Source organism: Pleurodeles waltl, chromosome 6 (genome assembly GCF_031143425.1).
Source record: "Pleurodeles waltl isolate 20211129_DDA chromosome 6, aPleWal1.hap1.20221129, whole genome shotgun sequence".
Lineage (NCBI taxonomy): Eukaryota > Metazoa > Chordata > Amphibia > Caudata > Salamandridae > Pleurodeles > Pleurodeles waltl.
Genome location: NC_090445.1, coordinates 1,180,757,944 through 1,180,778,912, shown reverse-complemented (window position 1 = coordinate 1,180,778,912; position 20,969 = coordinate 1,180,757,944). Strand labels below are relative to the sequence as shown.

Genomic DNA, 20,969 nt, shown 5'->3' with positions numbered 1-20,969 from the left:
CGTACTGGACACCCGAGTGGTGCTGCCAGGACATAACGGTTACGCCCAGAGCACCCGAGGGGTTAACGAAGATAGGGCAGTGGCAGGCAGTAGATGGATATTAGTGGCTGGGCAGTCTTACAAATATGGTAAGCGCAGAATTTCTGCTCTTGCAAACCTTATACCTTCTCTAATTCTTGCAGAATGCAACCTGCACAAACCAATTTTTCCCACACAACTGCAAAAATATAGCCCAACTGTGCGTGATCTAGCCCAATCTGGCAACACAGCAACCACGTCCGGGGAGCAACTCACATCCAACAACTAGCCGCCAGCTTGACTGACTGGAGTCCTCACTCGGCCTGGGTTCTTCACTTTTTTCTGGGGGCTATTGCAGCTGAACCCACCCAGCCACATGAGGTACACCGTGTACCCCTGTTACCTCACACAGTCCACACAGACCGATTGCCGGCTCCTCCCCCTCAATTGTGCCAGTGAGCTGAACGCAGAGAGAGGGAAGACCCCCTAGGCACCAGAGGAAGGCCCAGATCGGCACGCAGCCGCTGCACCTGGGAGCACAATCAACCTGGCCTGGGGGCTGATGAACTTTCCCAACATGACCGGGCAGTAGGAACTGAGCAAGGTCCGCTGCAGGCCTGAACTGGTGAGTGATTTGCACAGAGCTCACACCCAATAACTAGCCACCAGCTCAGCCTACTGAAGTCCTGACTTGGCCTGGGGTCTTCACTTCTTCCTGGGGGATAATGCAGCCAAACCCAACTCTAATGCATGTGGTACACCTCAGACCCCTGTAACTCCACACAGACTGATTGCTGGCTCCTCCCCCTGCCTGTGGCAGTGAGCTGAGCTGAGGGAGAGGGGAGACCCCCAGCCACCAGAGGAAGGCTCAGATTGGTGCACAATCAGCAGGGGGACCGCTGCACCTTGGGGCACTATCAACCCAGCCTGGCTTGGGAGCCCATGAACATTCCTGACACAACCTGGAAGCAGTAACTATGCAAAGGCCGCAGCATGCCTGAATTGGCGCGAGATTAGCACGCAGCAGGGTGGCCATGCAAAAGAAAGTCAAGGATCCAGCAATACATTAGGGTGCTTCCACCTGTCGCCCTAGATCACAGCCCCACAACCTGGGGCACTGTGGGTGGGCTCACCGCTATAACAGGCGATACAGTGAGGTGGAGCCTGTGGCCACCACTAGCCAACAGACGCACAATCTGGTTAACCACTTTTGAGTTGCTTGGGGAGAATTTCAGAGAGCTCGTAACAAATCCCTCAATGGATACCAGGAAGATCCCCTACCATGATTGGGCCCCACTGACTCACCCGCTAGAAACCCACAGCACCAACACCCCACAAACCACGCAGCTTGTGCAACCATCATTGCCCAGCCGGGCACTAGGCAACGTGGAATAGGGCTGGTCCCCAACAATAACAGCCCCTGGGCTCTGGAGGCAAGGAGTGACTCCCATCCAAACAAACCTTGCCCTCCTCATGATTGACCCGGGCCAGCAGATCCTGTTGACTCATCCCAGCATGCAGACCGAATACTCCCAGTTAAAATAGGTGGGAACACTGGCCTAATACAGAACACAGGACTACAAGGCACCCCTTAAATTGGACGCTATGGGCAGACTAAAGACAACCATGGGTTCCTCAATCCCACCAATAATGACACCTAGATTTCCAGATCAGCTTGGACAAGGAGACTCCGCACTCCACAACCCCTGGACTCTTACTACTTAACCGGATGCCATGTTAAATGTCATTGAGACAACACTGTCTGTCGAATCTCACAGAGGAGATACAGGTAGAATTTGGGATTCTCAGTGAAGATCAAAGGAAACAGGCCTCAAGGGTCACGGATGCAGAACTCAATATCTCAGACATGAAACCGCAGCTGGCAGAACAGAGACAGACCATGCAAGACTTCCTATTATGGGTGCAATGGCTGGAGAATCGTGAATAGGATACAGAGGGGAGAATCAGACTAAATAACTTACGCATAGGGGGCTTACCGGAGGTTGCAGAGAAATCCTACCCAATGATCTAGTTACCGGAGGAGTGGGGGAAGACCTTCACGCCAACCCACATTTCTCAACGGAACAAGCACAAAGGGTATAGTGCCTACTGGTGGGACCCTGCTGGGAACACCCCCGTCCAGTGATTGCAAAATTGCTCCACTACAAAGACAGAGATGACATCCTACAAGCAGCAAGACGTGCAGCCCCACTTGATATGAGAACTGACACATATCCATCTTCCAAGACTACACAACGTTGACTCAACACCATCATTTTTCCTTTCTTGCAGTGAAACGCCGCTCCTGGGACTTAAGCGTTCAATACTCTTTACTGTTCCCAGCAAAGATAAAATTAATCAACGACCAACAAGCTCACTTCTTTAGTTAACCGTTCTCTGCTTGGGACTTGGTAGAAACCCACTTCAACAGCAGCTGCCAATTTCCAACAGCTAGCAAAACCGCGACCCACTATGGAAAGTGAAGGAGCAGGAAAAACATGTCTGGGGTAGCTCCCAAAATGCCCACCCCACATGAACTACACCAAAGCCACAAATCAGTCATAGATGCTGCATTTGCTCTTCGTCAGTCCTCACCTACTCATCACACTGACTCGAGCACTACAGTGAGCGAAGACAAATGATCCTGGGAGAAATGAGAAATGAAGGGCTAATGTCCGGCCCACTGATCATGCCAGCCAGTGTACGATCTACTCCAAAGTCCCTCACTCACGCCGCAGCGGTGGCAGCAACGAGGTTGGTCTCAGATGGCCCTCCGCTGGATCCTTTCTGACACTTAACCAAGGTCACTGACAACAGCCTGCCTTAGGGGCTTAACACACCCCTCGGACATTCCACCCCCACACTATCGACTATTACTCCTGACTGCCGATGCCCACTGGCAAAATGACTTGGTTTGCACAACGGAGGTCTCTCAACCCCTAACTTTTCGATTTTGAGCAGTAAATAGCCAACACCCCCGGTTCCATGTACTGGCTCCTTGAGCAACAGTATGAGCATGCGTCACAGGCTAGAGCATCCATTTCCTGTTAATGTTTTGTTGTTTGTTACCTGCTGCCTTTCCTCCCACAGCACAGGTGTCACATGATTCTTCACCTCGCGGACCAGCAGGGGCAAATGGGGCAAGAGTCTATCCCCCCCCATACATACTCTAAAAACAGTGATTGACAAGGAGGAAAGATGAATTTTTGCGAGGGCCAGCTAGGCAGCGATCTCATTCTCCTTGGCTGTATAGATCCCCCCAACTCAGAGAAGATGACATTTTGGGCCAATTTATCAGGAGTCCTAGCCAAACAGGTGGGTATCCCATGGACATTAGGTAGTGACTATAGTAATGTACTAGACATCTTCATTGATCGCTCACACCCCCTGCTCCTTCATTCCCCAGCCCATCCGCAGTGGACCCTACTTGATGCGTAGAGAACTGATAATCCAAACCTGTGCTTCTATTGCCACTACTCAACCCCACACAATCTTTTCATGTGATTGGATCATTTTATGTGCTACCATGATCTGATACCACAGCTTAATCATTCAGAGTACCTGGACCGTGTACTAGCCGACCATGCTGCACACATAGTAGATATAAGGTACTAAAATCTGAAATACAATAAGACCTACAAAAAATGCTCTTGGAAATACTATAGCCAAAAAACTCTTTTAAGCCTGAAAATTTTTGTATTTTTGTACAAAACAATCCAAGGAAAACAGAGGAAACAGAAACTTCAAAAGCACAGAGATATATAAAGTTTAAACTGAGATTCTTCTCCAAAGCACTGCATCCACACCATCATGTTCTGTTCACATAAAGTACCTGTATCACAAAAATACAGTTAAACACAACTCTATATTTTTGTAATACACTAACAATTACTTGACAAAAAGTTAGAAACATATAATACATCTTGCTTGAGCAAAACAAAGTATGAGTTAGTAAAGTATATCAAAGCTGATGTAATTATGACCAAATGCTGCCCCATCCATAATGCCTAATACAGAGAAAAAGGCTCCAAAATGTGATAAACAAATGGCAGAAAAACAAACCTCTGAACCTGACTATTTCACTGTATTATACAAACTATTAAAGTACAGACAAAACTAGATAGTATACCTTTTTTCAAGTAAAAAGTCTAAAAAATCTTTTTACTAAAGAGCCTGCAAAAGAAGTTAAAAAGAAGTGCAACGCAAGGTGGTTTAACGATGCATGCAGGGAAGCACAGCACAAACTGCTGAGAGCTTTAAGAGGAGGCCAGTCAGATCATATAAGGGAAGCTAGGAAAGATTATAAACAGGAACAAAGTAGAGCCCGTAGGAGATGGGATGAATCTAGATGGGTTTCCCTCCTGGAGTCTGCTAAAATAAACGACACCTCGAAATTTTGGAAACTGGTGGCTGATGCCAGTGAAGAACCTAATCGTTCACCTGGTGCCTCAATACTCCCTGTAGAGTGGACAGATCACTTTTCCCAATTATATTCTGGGATTACCAGTGTTTCTACCAGGGAATTGAGCCATATCATGATTACTGAGACCCCCAAAATTGAATTTACCCTGGCTGAAACCAGGGCTGCGATCGTTTCACTGAAATGGGGAAAGGCCCCCGGCCTTGATAAAATACCAGGCGATTTATACAAGACAAACCCGGATATATGGGCCCCATATCTGAAACTCATTTCCAATGCGGTAACTACAGGACCTGTCCTGAGTTCCTGGATGGGAGCAGAGATAGTTCCCATCTTTAAGAAAGGTACCCCCTCTAACCCTGTCAACTACCGTCCAATCTCCTTACTTGATAACTTCCAAAAACTTTTTGCAAAGCAAATTTTGTCCCGTCTAGAAGAATGGATTCTGGAAACCAATGCCATTTCTGATCTACAAGCAGGGTTTAGGCCAGCAGTAAGTACCATAGATCAGGTGCTAAGATTTTTAACAATAAAATGGAAGACTGTGGAAGTAGGAGGGGGCAACCTTTTTGTAGTTTTTATTGATTTTAGAGCCGCGTTTGATCTGGTCCCCAGAAACCAGCTATGGCTGACACTAGCCAATATGGGTATCCCACACGGCCTCTTGAAACTTATCGCCCGACTACACGAAAATACTTATGCACAAATCAGGAGCGGTAAGGATGGTGATCTAACAGAAGCAGTGGCTATCGAGAGGGGAGTCAGACAGGGGTGTGTTTTGGCCCCTACTCTTTTTCTTCTATACATAAATAATTGTATCAAGTATTTACCAAATTGCATTAATGATTCCCAAAGCTGGCCGGAAACAAAGTTCCATGCCTACTCTATGCAGATGACACTATCCTCCTGTCTAAATCATCTATGGGAATCCAAAATCTGGTTAACCAGTTCGGGGTATTCTGCAGAGATTACGGGTTAGATATAAATGTTAAGAAAACTAAACTCATGATATACAGTGCCCCGAACAAGAAGCTTAGAGCAAATATAAAGATGGACTCAATTCACCTGGAGAGGGTAATGGAATACGATTACCTGGGCATCAGACTATCTGATAAGGGCAGTTGGGCTGCAGCTATAAGGAAAGGGGCATTAACCATCAGCCAAAGATGTGGAGCGATAGGACGTAAGGCTTGCACTGCAATAAGCCCCCCTCTGACACTTATCTCAGAAATTTACAAAGCCCAAATCCGTGCCGCGGCCCTATATGGAGCGGAACTTTGGGGATCTCACAGACAACTGGACACTCTTCAAATCAGAGAAAATAATTTCCTTAGACACATATCCAGACTAGGGAAGGGCTCGCCGATGCTCCCCCTAAGACTGGACCTGGGTCTAAATAGCATTAAAGATACAGCATGCTTAAGACCACTTCTGTACTGGGTCAGACTATGGAAAACGGAAGAACTCGAACCCTTCAGGTCAGCAGTTAAAGAACTATTGCCACCTTGCTACGGATGGGAAAAAGTAAGGTGGCTAAGGGAGATTAAAGCGACTTGGGTCAAACTGAATCTATCCCATTATTGGGAGAATCCTGAGATGATTCCTGGTAACGCTAGACGCCTGATCAAAGATCGATATTGGGAAAAAATTCATGAGGAATCTCTCGGCTCAACTGGGTTAGGTCGGCTGACAGCAGAGTTTCTGCTGGTCAAACACAAACCTCTGCCTGAAAGCTTCCTGGATCTCCCTATACCAGCCCGTGCCCGCTCTTTACTACTTCAGTTCAGATATGGAACATTGGCAGTCAACAGCTTTACGGCTTGCTGGTCGACCAATAGTCCTTTATCTGACAAATGCATAAACTGCCATCTATGCAAGGAAACTTCTGAGCATGTCCTATTTTTCTGTCCTTTGTACAAATGCCCTCGAGGGAAGTGGATTATTCCTCTGTGCAAAACACTGTCAACACAAAACCGAAACAGTGTATATAGAATGTGTAAATATGACACTTCCACGCTGGTAGTGAGCTCTGTTTCTAAATATTTGGCAGCAGCATGGAAAATCCGCAGTAGAATCATTACAGATCTTAAATCCACTGGTTGAAGAACGGTCTAGAAGTTAGCGAATTAGCATCTTGTCATAATAGTCTGGGCAAAATCATTAGTGCGATCTATCAAGGACATAAGACTGTATCTCCGAGCATGTTGTCTAGTGGGTTACCCCAATTGAAGTGACTCATAAGCCCCTTGGCGCATATAATTTTATAAATGGCAAGATGCAATTTATCTGATCAACTTATTTAAGAGAACTGACTAACTTAGGGCTCCATTTTCCACTGATTGACTTCTAACTTTTGTAAACAGGACCTATTGTATGTAGTTTCTATGTCTTATCTTATGTACAAATCCGTCTTAGAATAGTTTATATGTTTTTAACAATTGATTCGTATTATTTTAGCATTTAGCTTCTTGTATAGGGCAAGATCCAGACACTATTTTAAGAGTCTTGTCTTAATTATTTATGAAACTTTTTATGTAGTTTTATGAACCCTTTTTTTATATAAGCAGGGTACTAATTGCTAATGTCTCTTTTTACCTGATGGTCTATGGTTTTTATCCTTCTGTATGTATGATTATTTTTTAATTTCTCAAATGGTCCAAACCTGGACCGAATAAACTATTGATTGAAGTAAATTCCACATTATTGAAACATAAACAGAAGTTTGAAAAATGTTTTACAACAGGAAACAATATTAAATCATGTTTAAAAATACTGTTAAATTAATAATTAGAAATAATATAAAACAAATGTTTATCCCTTCCTCAAACAGGTACAACAATACAAATGAACATATAGGAGACTACTGTTAAAGTAACTTGTATTATATACTAAATATTAAATATATATACTTTTTTCACAGACAAAAAATGTAAAACAAAGGTAAGATTTTAAACACAGACAAAACAAAAAGAAAAGGAAACAACATTCACTACTATTTGTCCCCACAGATATGCAGGTCAAAACTACTCAAAATAAATTTTAACTCTCATAGATGTTATAGACAAAAAGTATGTATAAAAAAAATCTAATTTTTCAGAAAGAATTAAAGAACAAAATTGAAATCATTTTGAATTTTGATAAAATAATAAAAATTCACTAAATAAAATGTTTAAAAACAATAGAAAGTATTGTTAAAAACAATACGTTACGCACTTTAGTAAAAAACAAACAATTTATTTGAAATAAAATGTTTGTCTCTTTCACCCTTTTTTTTTTTTTAAACTCTCCCAACCCGTCCCTCAAATTAAATAAAAAGCAACAAACAATTCTCATTTTTAAAACCCACGACCCCATCCTCATAAATAACATAATCCACTAGAAATCTCATGTCCCAGCCCTAAACCCTAAAAAAAATATAACCATTCAAAACATCACCCCAAATTACTCTTGAAAATACCAATAACACATTACTCAAACACACCTTTGGAACCAAAAGAACACTTGCACATCCCCAAACACAACCCTAAAATTCCCACTTGACCCAAATCCCTTAACCAACCCTGGACTATAAAAACATATTGTTCCCAAAACACTACCCACTTATGCCTCCTAAATTTCAAATAAACCATTATTCAAAGACACCAATGATCTTAAAAAAAAACGTAACCTATTACAAAAACACACTCACACACTACCTGTTAAGATAAATCTCTTTCCCAGAACTGGACCCTAAAAACATACTGCCCCAAAACAATGCTCCCTTACCTTTAAGAAATCTCAATAATCCATACCCAAATAGACCCCAAACCCCTTACATGACCCCTTAACCCGAAACCCTTTTGCAACCCTGACCCCCAAAAACCATTTGCTCCAAAATAATGCCCATTTACCTCTAAGAAACCTCAATATCCCATCCCAAAACACGCCAAACCTTTAAACTATCCCTTAACTAAAAACATTTCACAGTACTAAAACCCCTCTATCCCCCCCAAAACTACCCACCCCAGCCCATAAAAACCCAATAACCACTCCCCAAACCCTCTGGAATCCTGTTGTATATTACCCATGCTTGTAAAAGTAATATATAGTGACTTACCCTGTTGTTTCAGTGAAGTCGTTGTTAGGCCTGCATTGTTAATGTAATTTGTGGTCCTGGATCTGCTGTGGGCAATTACAGCCACTCATAGTCAGGGTTCCAGAAAAATTGTATCAGTGAACTGAATTCCTCTGGTAGAAGCTCAGTCTAAAACGTTTCTTTGAAAGATGGTCAGTAGTGACTTAAATGTAGTCCTTTATTCTGAGCTTTCTTGAAACTGTTCTGTAGTAGGCTCTGTATTTTAGTTGCATTTATATGGTGTTTCGACCCCTTGATGAGATGCCAAAGAGCATTTGAAGACAAGTAGTCTACTTGTCCCCATAAGTGCTGTGGATGACACTGTGGATGTTAGACATGTGGCTTATAGGGGTAGTGTTCCGATGTCATACAGGTAGACCAGAGACCTGTTTTTTTATTTTCTGTTTTTTAAGCTGGTGTATGAAAGGCTAGTGTGTGGGAGGACAACTTGATCTATAATGGGAAGGACTGATGTGTAGTGCATTTTTACAGACTGTTGAAGCTTGTCCCCGCAAGTGCATGGCTGCATGTACACCAGTGTTTGGGAAAAATGCGAGACTAGACCCAGTCATGCTAACTTCAGAACAGTCAGTGTTTTAGACTTTAAAATGCAAAGAGAACGAGGCGTAGGAAAAGCCTAGAGCTGAAAGGGGCTACCTTAGGTGCTGCATGGGATGCTTCCTTTGGCTATTGTATAAACTCTGCCATCCATACAGAAGCAGCAGTGGATTAAACCATTATGCCATCAATTATTGTATGTGCTCTGAGGTCCAGCCCCAGTGGCGTAACGAAGCTTGGGGGGGGTCACCCTGAAAAATACATGAAATGGGCCCCCAGGGCTGGTGGCGCCTGATGGGACAGGCTTTCTTGCACTGCTCCTTCCTGACCTCCTTCTCCATGAATTTCCTCACTACCACTCTCTGACAGTTCCCCTCACCTGTCCATAAGCCCTCTCTGACATACATTTCTTTTTCTTTTTTGAAACGCTACTCATAGTTCACTCACAGTTTTGTGATCAGCATGCTACACGTTCTTTGCAGCAGGCACATTATCCCTCAGCACTACTTTATGCCACAGGACAGAATTCTGATCTCTAACTAGCGAAAACAAGAATCACCAGAGTTATCTTGACATTTGTATTGTTGCCTGAAAGCTGCTGGATGCATAAGCATGTTATAAGATTCGAAGCCCAAAACATTTTTTTAAACACAGTGCCCACACCAAAGTCAGTGCACCGGTAGCACCGCCCTAAAGCCAGCACTGCCCCCAACTTCCAGACCGAGTCAGGAACTCCCATGCCAGGGCAGGTGCACAGTGCATGCGAGAGAGAGGGAGGGAGGGGGGATGGGCGGGGGCCTGCACCAGCAACCTGGGCCTGTTATGCCACGGTCAATCCCTACATATATAGTTAGCTGTGTCTAATAAAAAAACAGCAAAACGAATACAACAGACACTGCCAATAATTGTGCTCATCACAGTGATATCACCATTCCTCCTCGTGCTTCTTGCTTTCATACTCACAAACTCATTTGGCAGGTCACTACAAAAATGACCAGCAAATTGAAATAACTATCCAACTGGGTTTTCAGAATCCTATTTTTGTCTGAATGTTAAATCAGGCGCAGAATGGGAATTAATCAGTACAGTACTATTTAATGTGTTATATTTTTAGATCTTACCCATATCATCATCAAATATGGACTTGGGGTCTACTTTTTTCTTACTCTTCTTATCCTTTGGCTTCACTGCTAGATCAGAAAATATGTCTGTGTTATCAAAGATGTCAGAGCCTTTTGCTTCCTCTTTTTCTTTTAATTTCTTTGCTGGTTTGATTGCTTCACTAGAAAATATATCATCCTGTAAAAAAATCAAACACAAATGTATTTTATACTGTTAGGCTACTTCAGTCGCTGTTTAGTTTCAAACTTGTAATGTGAAGTTTACAGTGTCAAATACATTTGATCATTTTGAATTTATCAAAAGACAATCTACGGTGCATGCTAGAGTTATTAAATAAAGATAGACATTACCCTGTACAAGTCAGCGCCACAGCACCGACCAACGCATGTGGAGTAGCAATTATGTGTGGGGTGGGCACGGCAGTATTGGGAGATACGTTTTCATCAAAAGTAGGATAGGGATCGACTTCATAACAATTGCTATTAGTGTACACCATGAATACTGGCTATGATCCCTTTATTTATGTGTAACAAGGAAGCTAAAAGTACTTCAAAACGGGAATTTAACAAGGTGAGCCACAGGGAAGTGAACAGGTGGGGGGAGTGGAGGGGGGGCAGGGCACACCAAGCAAGAGCCACGTAAGTAAGATAGGATATAAAGCAACTGGGGCTGTTGGACTGGCGGTGAATCTTACACCAAACAAAAAAAGACTAAACATTTTAAACTCACATTTGCTGCTCCTATGCTCCTATTCCAGGTTAGGCAAACTGTACCTATCACAGGCCACTCTACATTCCATCCCAATGTCTGACCATGCAATGGTCTTGATCATTTTATGTAGCATAACGATACCACAGAGAGACCGGTGGTGACAAATAGGGAGGAATGTCTTACAAGATTCAACTACTTTAGACACTCTTTAAAGGACAAGTTACTTACCAACAGTAACGCCTTATCTGGTAGAGACAATATCTAGTTGCAGATTTGATACCTTCGAATTTCCCCAGGCGTCAGCCTGGAGTCAGAGATTTTTCTTAAGCAGTAGCCATTGGCACCGTTAGGTGGCATTGATCAGCTCCATGTCCATCGTCAGCGTCATCCACGCCAGATATGACATTGTGGGTCTTATAAGGGCACCACTCCGGCACTCTGACATCAGTTTCTTTTGATAACTTTTCACACCAGAAGCACAGAGCCATGAACAACACTGACCACTGGTGCGTCAAAACTAGGGCCCTGAAAGGGGAAACCCTTTCCCTTGAAATCAGTTCCAAGAGGAAGGAGGATTTAGGTAAAGAAACTGCAACTAGATAAGGTGTTCCAGAAAGTATGTAACTTGTCCATCTGACAGAGACATCTAGTTGCATTCCTTACCTTGGAATAGAGACCTAGGCAATACCATCCTCGGCGGTGGGACTGCAAACTAAGATTAGAATAGAAAAGTCCTGCAGACCGAACGGGCAAAGTGCCCATCCCTACAGACCTAACTGTCCAGGCAAAAGTGTCAGAGATGCCCATGTTGTTAGACTTCAACCAAGGCAACAATGGTATAACAGCTGCACAACTCTCCTAATTAGAGTAATGTTTAGGTAATGGTGCTCGAAACACTACAACACACCTGTTGCCAAGATGTGAATTTCTAGAGCAGAGTAAAACTCGGCCAAGATCCATGTGGAAGGAAAGTAGCAGAGATGACTCTTATCTTGTGTGTCAACTAACAAATACGTCATGGTCCAGGAATACACATCAGTACAAACATTGTGAAATACACAGTAATAACAGTTATAAATATTGTAGTAATTAAATAAAAATCTCTAAATATTATAATACAAAATATTATTTTGCTTGATAGTAGTTCTTTTCCCATATACATCATGAACATGTCAACATGATGTATACAACAATACAAACAAAATGACAAATACGATGATGGTCTTGATCAGGGGACGATTTCAGCCAGCACATGTTTTGACCCGGGCCTGGGTATTTCTTCAGGACTCTACACGAGTCACGTCATACCAAGAACGGATCCTTATAAACACCAGGTTTCAACCATGAAACCAAACAAAGCATCAACCCAATTTCAAAACAAAGAAGCTTCAGGGTCCAATATCGGTTTGTCCTGTAAGGAACTCTGAAATAGTGACCTCGAAAAGCTAATGGTCCATGTAAAATCTGGATCTAATATCACAAACACACCTTGTCTGGTCATTAGTCAATATTACTCAAAAACGGTGGTTAAATGCTAATCATTGCACATCTGGCTACGAAGAAGTCCGGAAACATAATATCATATGTAAGTCATGTGGAGGGTGCCAACCTGGTGCAGAAACCCAACCACCACGGGTTTCGGGGCAGTCTCTCTGCCCTGGAGAGTACTAACGGTCCCTGTTATAACGAGGTCTCTGTCTCTACCAGATAATTAATTACCGAAGGTAAGTAACTTGTACATCTGATAGAGACTTCTAGTTGTAGATTCCCTACCTAAGCAATGCCATCCTCGGTGGATCATACTAGGAAGTCCTGCAGGACCGAACAACCAAAGTAGCCATCCCGACGGACCTGACTGTTCAAGCAGTAGTGTTTAGCAAACGTGCGCAAGGAGGCCCATGTAGCTGCCTGGCAGATATCCAGGACAAGAAGTCCGCGTGCCAACGCTGTGCAAGCAGAGTTGCTCTGGTGGAATGAGCACACAAGCCCTGAGGGGGTTGCTTCTTGGCCAAAGCGCAGCACATCTTGATGCAAAGAACTACCCATCGAGAGATGGTACTTTTTTGCACCACCTTCCCTTCTTTCGCACCCACATACCCGACAAAGAGTTGATGGTCCATCCAGAAATCTTTAGTGCGATTAAGATAGAACGCCAACGCTCTTTTTGGGTCCAGATGGTGGAGTCTTTCCTCCTCATGGGAAGCATGTGGGGGTGCGTAGAAGGTAGGCAGGGTGATGGACTGGCCTACATGAAAAGATGTAACCACCTTTGGAAGGAAGGAAGGAAGGAAGCCTTAGTGAACAACACCACTTTGTCAGGGTGCACAGACAAGTATGGAGGCTTGGATGAAAGGGCCTGAAGCTCACTCAACCTCAGAGCAGAGGTGATGGCAACAAGAAAGACAGTTTTGAAGGTGAGGAGCCATAAGGGACAATTGTGCATCTGCTCAAAGGGAGTGTACATTAAATAAGTAAGGACAAGATTGAGGTCCCACTGATTCTTGATAAATGGAGTGGGAGGAAATAAATGGGTGAGACCTTTTAGGAATATACTCACAATAGGGGATTTAAAGAGTGAGGGCTGATCAGGTAACCTAAGAAAGGCTGAAATGGCACATAAATACCCTTTAAGGGTGCCCAAAGCAGAGCCCTGCTGGGCTAAAGGAAGAATGAACAAAAGAACCTCGGACAGAGGGGCAGAGAGGGGATCAACAGATTTGTTGGCACACCATGCCACAAATTTATGCCAACGACAGGCGTATACACTTTTGGTGGATGGCCGCCTGGCCGCCAAGATAACATTCAGACTTCGGGCTGAAGGTCAAAAGCTGTCCAATGCTGCCCTCAATTTCCATGCATGAAAGTGGAGACTGGACATGTTCGGATGGAGAACCCTCCCCTGCTACTGCAGCAGAAGATCGTCCCGAAGGGGCAGTCTAATCAGAGGATTGATGGCCATGCTCAGTAGCTCAAGATACCAGACTCTTCATGCCCAGAGCAGAGCCATAAGGATTACTTGGGCGCAGTCGTTCTTGTTCTTCTAGAAAGCGCTGGGCAGAAGTGGTATGGGCAGAAAGGCACACAGGAGGCCTGAGTTCCACTCCAGATGAAAAGCAAAGCTGAGCGACTGCTGCCTCGAAAACTCCAACGCACAATACTGCTGGCATTGTGCGCTCTCTGTGGAGCCGAATCGATCTATCCAAGGGTCTCCCCACTGCTGAAAGAGACCTTGTTCCAACTTCAGATGGAGACACCATTTGTGTTCGACTAAGCATTGTCGGCTGAGTTTGCCCGCTCTGATGTTCAGAGAACCCGCCACATGTTGAAGCACCAGGGAAATGCAATGCTTTTCCAGCCATGTCCAGAGGCACAGAGCCTCTTGCCAAAGAGTCCAGCGACTGCTCCAATTCCTCAATGCAATCTAGCCCACAGGAATAAGGCTCAGGAGCTGCCATGGGGGTCAAGGACCATGCCGGCGCTGGAGTTGGCGTCGTACGACAACCAACCAGCTCCGTATCGAGTCGACAATGGGGATGGTGTTGGCGCCAGAAGCACTGACGTCCGGACTAGCGCCAGGGAAGGTCGAATGGGTACGACAGATTTTGGTCTGGATACGGATCCATGGATGGCCCTCGGAGTCAAGGCCAAAGCCATAGGCGCAGAACCAAATGGGGCACCATCCAACCCGGCAGGGCACAAAAGGCGTACCAGCGGAGTCTGATTACCCCAAAAGTTAGGCACATGGCCTCATAAAATTCCTTAAGTTGTACACTGGTCGTTCGGGCTCCCAAAAACTCAGAGAGGCGCAGAGTTGGCCCAGACAGAGGTTCTGCAGAAGCAGGCCTAGATCTGTAATGCTTAGATTGATCTTGTTGCCGAACAGACAAGGTTAAGTCTAAGAACGCTTCACGTTTTTCGACTTCTTCTTATGCCTTGACTTACCCAATCGCCCCGAGGAACTGGAGTGGGACTCCGCAACCAACCCCAAGACGTTCCTCTTGCCTTAGATTGTGGCTTACGTGGAGCCGAGCACCAAGCCGCCATCAGCTTTAGAGACTGCTCCCTAAAAGCTTTCAGATTCATGGCCGGCCATTCGAAGCACAACTTCGGGTCATGGTCACGCTCCAGGCACCTAAGGTACTTGAGGAGTGGATCCGTTACAGACAACACCCGATGGCAGGATCCACAGGGCTTGAACCCATTCTTATGCAAAGACATCCTCAACACACCAGGGGTAGAAATACTCAAAAAAGCTTTTAAAAAAGTCAAGAAAAGGCTAGTCAAATAGTGACTGAGGAGTAGATCTTTCTTCAGATCAGTGCTGATCGGAAGACCATCGACATCATATCAGGTGCGGGCACTGCTGCTGATGGACGTGGGGCTTATCTATGCCACCTAATGGTGTGCAGGGGTACTTCTTGAGAAAAGTCTCCAGATTCAGACTGAGGTCTGGGGAAATTCTAAGGTAAGGCATCTACAAGTAGATGTCTCTATCAGATACAGTAATTGATTTGGCCTCTGCAGTTAAGAGCAACAAGGAACTTACTGAAAATAAACTAAAACTAGAGGTAAAAAGCACTGCGGAAAGCATAAATGGCACTAGAAAGGACTTTAGACAACTAATGATGATTTAGGGCCCACTGCATGCACAATTGGTCAATAAGTAGGAAAGGGGCTTGCTAACTCTGCGGCACAAAGTGCATGAAACAGGCAATAAAGCACACACCCTACTTGCTAATACCCTTAAAGGAAAGAAGAACTCCAATATAACAGGTACCCGAGAGAGGGGAAACTGGATATGGAGAAAGAAAGAAAGGATAGCAGTTTAGACAGTACTAACAGAACTATGTATACAGGTGCATCAGAGTAACCAGACACACACACCTGGAGATTTGGAGAACCGACCACTGCTGGAAACAACACCTAACAACAACAAAAAAGAAACAAAAAAAGAGGCTGTGTCTTTCCCTATACACAAGGAAGCCACATCCACAGAAGAAATTAAATTAACTACATCATTTAAAGTTCCCAGGCTTGATGGTTTCACAGAAGAGTTTTTGCAAGGAATTAGTGTTGACCTTGAGTCTATGTTGATGAAGGTGTTTGAATTATGGCAATCGCAGGCAATCAGTCCCTCAATGAAGGAGGCACATAGTGGTCTCTCCCAAGCCTGGAAAGGAACTCTGCAGTGTGAGGCTTACAGACCCAAAACGCATCTCAATATAGAAAACAGAGGGGGTCATTCTGACCCTGGCGGTAAATACCGCCAGGGCGGAGGTTGGCGGTAGCACCGCCAACAGGCTGGCGGTGCTCCGCCGGGCATTCTGACCGCGGCGGTACAGCCGCGGCCAGAAGCGGAAAGCCGGCGGTGTACCGCCGACATTCCGCTGCCCATGGGAATCCGCCATGGCGGCGCATGATTCTGACACCCCATACCGCCATCCTGTTCCTGGCGGTATGGGGTGCCATTGGCATGGGCACTGCCGGGGCCCCCGTAAGAGGGCCCCACAAAGAATTTCAGTGTCTGCTTTGTAGACACTGAAATTCGCGACGGGTGCAGGACCCGTCGCACCTTCCCACTCCGCCGCCTCCATTCTGAGCCGGCGTCCTCGTGGGAAGGGTGTTTCCCGCTGGGCTGGCGGGCGGACTTTCGGCGGTCGCCCGCCAGCCCAGTGGGAAACCCAGAATGACCGCCGCGGTCTTTTGACCGCGGTACGGTCTTCTGACGGTTCCCGCTTGGCGGGCGGCTACCGCCGCCCGCCAAGCTTACAATCAGGGCCAGAATGTGCAGAAGAATCCTAACCCTCAGACTAACATACTCCAAGATTTGATTCACCAAGAACAAGCAGATTTCGTAAAGAAAAGGCAAACATTTGATAATATCAGAAAGGTGGCTCATCTTGTAAAATAAACAAGGAAATGCCATTCATTGCAATCAATGTGGAAAAGTATTTCAATGGGGTGTGCTGGACCTTTATGACAAAAATGATATTAGGGTTTAAGCTGGGAGAATTATTTATAAAGATGGTTATGGCACAATAACAGTTCCGATGGTCTAGGGTTTCGGTGAACGATGCATCCTCACACATGTTTGCTCTGTGTTGAGGAAGAACACAGCGTAGTCTGCTAGTCCACCTGATGTTTCAACCTGCAACTGAACTCTTGGATGTAGCCATAAGGAGTTCCAAAGAGATTAAAGGTATGCAATTTGGAGGAGGTGACCACTACATATCATTTTCTGCAGATGACATACTGCTGTCAGTAATGTACCTGCCACATTCATAACCTCTTCTGGTGACAGTTCAAGTGGGCGTTAGGATGGTATCTGGGTACAAAAATGGATATACAAAAGACAATTACACTTCTTAATTTAGAGAGGACTAGGAAGCAAAATTTTATGCTTTGAGCCTATTTAAAATATTATGTGAAATACCTGTGAGCAAGCTGCTTGCAATATGTCTAACTACTGGCAAAACCTTGGGGTATCGCTCCACCTCCATTGTTTATTTGCTCATCATGGCACCTCAGTTTGGATCCAGCAATTTTCAAATCAGCTTTGACAGGCTACGGTCCAAACAGTCCAGCCAGAACTGCCAAGCCCACCGTGAACTGAAACACAAGCAACCCAGCCCGATTTTGTCCTGGCAAAGTACAGCTTGGGCCTGGTGACACAGTGAACATAGGACACATATCTGGCATACCCATGCCACTTACGGTGGAACATGAAACACGAAAAGGTGATGGGAGGCTGCTTGCAGTAAGTCTAACCAATGGCAGTAGCTGGAGGTGGCACTCCAAACCACTGTTCCTTAGTTCACTGTGCCACCTCAGTTTGGACCCAGCTATATGCAATTCAGTCTTGACGCTGCTTCAATGCTCCAGTGAGAAGAATACAGCCTGAACTACTAAGCCAGGCCCTCACCCAAGGTTGTTTCAATTCGATTTCCTGACTACAACTTCCCAATAACGTTTTATTTTTCAGTGTATTTCGAGTTTTTTTTTGTTTGTTTTTTAACGTCAAGTCATTTTAATTACAATATGTTAATCCAAGCACCGCCGCTCACAGCCTTTAGCCGTGCGCTGTGGGGGTTGGCTACAGGGCCTAGCCTGTGCCAGGCCTTGCAGCCTGCCCTCTATAACCACCCAACCCCCCGGCACGAATGTCCTCTGGCCCCTATAACCACCCAAACCCATGCGCGCACAGCCTTCTGCAATGCGTGGCAGGTGTTGAATCTCGGCACCAGTTGACAAGAAAGAACCCACTCGTCAAAGTCACTACATGAGATATTGCGCTCAAAAAAAGCAAGGATGCAAACACCTCCATCAAGGGTTACATATAACGTTTCAAGGTGTAAAAGCAAAGAATAAAAACACTTGCTTTGCCTTGATGATGTGCAAGAAATGAGTAATTGGTACCTTGCAGAAGTGGACCTTGAAGTTGGGGACCTGCTTTGTTTACATCTGTAAATGCTTCCCGTTGAGGTTTAATTTCTGTCAAATGAGTATCATGCTAGAATGAATCCTGCCCTGCGTATTTATCCAGGAAGAGGCCATCGTTTTGTGCAGAATGTCCACTCAACTGGAGTAATTTCTACTGAGCAATTAGTAAGTGCTACTTTGTTGCTTAAAAGACGCCGTGGTTATGTCTCCAGTGACCTTGTGTAGGAGGCTGGCCTGGCTTATAGTGGGTCCCTTGTGGTACGTACACCCTGTGCCAGGTCCAGTTATCCCTTATTAGTAAAATAGAGGTGTTTCTAGCAGCTTAGGCTGATAGAAGGTAGCTATGGCAAAGCAGCTTGGGCTGAACTATGAGACATGCAAAGCTCCTACTATACCACGTATATCATATGCACAATATCATAAGAAAACACAATACTCAGAGTTACTGAAAATAAAGGAACTTTATTTTTATGACAATATGCCACAAGTATCTCAGTGAGTACCCTCAGTAAGAAGGTAAGTAATATACACAAGTTATATGTACACAAACCCAAAACAGGTAAGTAAGATTCAGAAAAGTAATGCAAACAGTGTAGAATTACAATAGGATGCAATAGGTGAACCTAGGTCTAGGGGCAACACAAACCATATACTCCAAAAGTGGAATGCCAATCAGGAATTGACCCCAGACCTATGGGAGCTTGTAGAGGGCCGCCAGGACTGTAAGAAAACAGTCAGGATGTCCAAGATACCCCACCCCAAGACCCTGAAAAGTAGGAGTAAAGTACACCTACTACTCCCAAAAGGACACAATAGTCGTGACAGGGGGATTCTACAAGAACTACAAACACCAGCAAAACCATGAAGAAGGATTCTTGGACCTGAGGACCTGCAAGGCAAAGGGACCAAGTCCAAGAGTCGCGAAAGTGTCCAGGGGGGGCAGGAACCCAGAAAACCCCGGATGAAGGTGCAAGGAAGCTGCCTCCGGATGGAAGAAGCTTAGGATTCTGCAACAACGAAGAGAGCTAGGAACTTCTCCTTTGGATGGAAGATGTCCCACGGCGTGCTGAAGGTTGCAAAAGTGTTCCCACGCAGAAATACCGCAAACAGCTAGCTGCAAGGGTCACAGTAGAGGTTTTTGGGTGCTGCTGGAGACCAGGAAGGACCAGGATGTCGCCCCTTGGAGGAAGAGACAGAGGGGGTGCTCAGTAACTCAGAGAGCCCCTACAGAAGCAGGCAGCACCCGCAGAAGTACCCGAACAGGCACTTAGAAGATTTATGAACCGGAGCTGGCTCAGAGTCACAAAGGAGGGTCCCACAACGCTGGAGGTCAACTCAGAGGGTTGAGCACTGTTGGGCAGAGTGCTGGGGACCCAGGCTAGGCTGTGCACAAAGGAAATCCTGGAAGAGTGCACAGGGGCCAGAGCAGCTGAAAATCACGCAGTACACAGGTTTGGAGTCTAGCGTGGGGAGGCAAGGACTTACCTCCACCAAACGTGGACTGAAGGATCACTGGACCGTGGGAGTCACTTGGATAGAGTTCTTGTGTTCCAGGGACCACACTCGTCAGGATGAGAGGGGACCCAGAGGACCAGTGATGCAGTCTTTTGGTGCCTGCATTAGATTCCATCGACCCACAGGAGATTTCTTCTTGGCTTCCAGTGCAGGGTGAAGGCAGACAGCCCCCAGAGCATGCACCACCAGGAAACAGTCGAGAAAGCCGGCAGGATGAGGCGCTACAATGTTGATGGTAGTCGTCTTGCTACTATGTTGCGGTTTTGCAGGCGTCCTGGAGCAGTCAGCGGTCGATCCTTGGCATAAGTCGAAAAGGGAAGTGCAGAGGTACTCTGGTGAGCTCTCGCATTCGTTATCTGAAGAATACCCCAGAGGAGAGACCCTAAATAGCCTGAAAACGAGGTTTGGCTACCAAAAGAGGAGGTTTGGCTACCAAGAGAGGTAACAGCCTGTCAAAGGGGGTCTCTGACGTCACCTGCTGGCACTGGCCACTCAGAGCAGTCCAGTGTGCCCCCAACACCTCTGAATCCAAGATGGCAGAGGTCTGGGACACACTGGAGGAGCTCTGGGAACCTCCCCGGGGACATACTGGTCAGGGAAGTGGTCACTCCCCTTTCCTTTGTCCAGTTTCACGCCAGAGCAGGGCTGTGGGATCCCTGAACCGGTGTAGACTGGCTTATGCAGAAATGGGCACCATCTGTGCTCATCAAAGCATTTCCAGAGGCTGGGGGAGGCTACTCCGCCCCAGCCCTTCACACCTATTTCCAAAGGGAGAGGGTGTAACACCCTCTCTCAGAGGAAATCCTTTGTTCTGCCTTCCTGGGCCAGGGCTGCCTGGACCCCAGAAGGGCAGAAACCTGCCTGAGGGGGTGGCAGCAGCAGCAGCTGCAGTGGAAACCCCAGAAAGGCAGTTTGGCAGTACCTGGTGCCTGTGCTAGAGACCCGGGGGATAGTGGAATTGTCCCCCCAATACCAGAATAGTATTGGGGTGACAATTCCATGATCTTAGACATGTTACATGGGCATGTTCAGAGTTACCATTGTGGCGCCATACATAGGTAGTGACCTATG

The 20,969-nt window shown here is 45.6% G+C and overlaps 1 protein-coding gene across 7 annotated transcripts in view; it reads right to left on the bottom strand.

Annotated features, from left to right (window-relative positions):
* The window catches only part of LOC138300721 (WASH complex subunit 2-like), a 780,011-nt gene that overhangs the window by 29,414 nt on the left and 729,628 nt on the right, over positions 1–20,969 (bottom strand). For all 7 annotated transcript variants that reach the window (XM_069240414.1, XM_069240416.1, XM_069240417.1 and 4 more), the window contains one exon: positions 10,232–10,409. In XM_069240414.1, the coding sequence (XP_069096515.1) occupies positions 10,232–10,409 (178 nt within the window). The remainder of the gene's footprint in view (positions 1–10,231; positions 10,410–20,969) is intronic.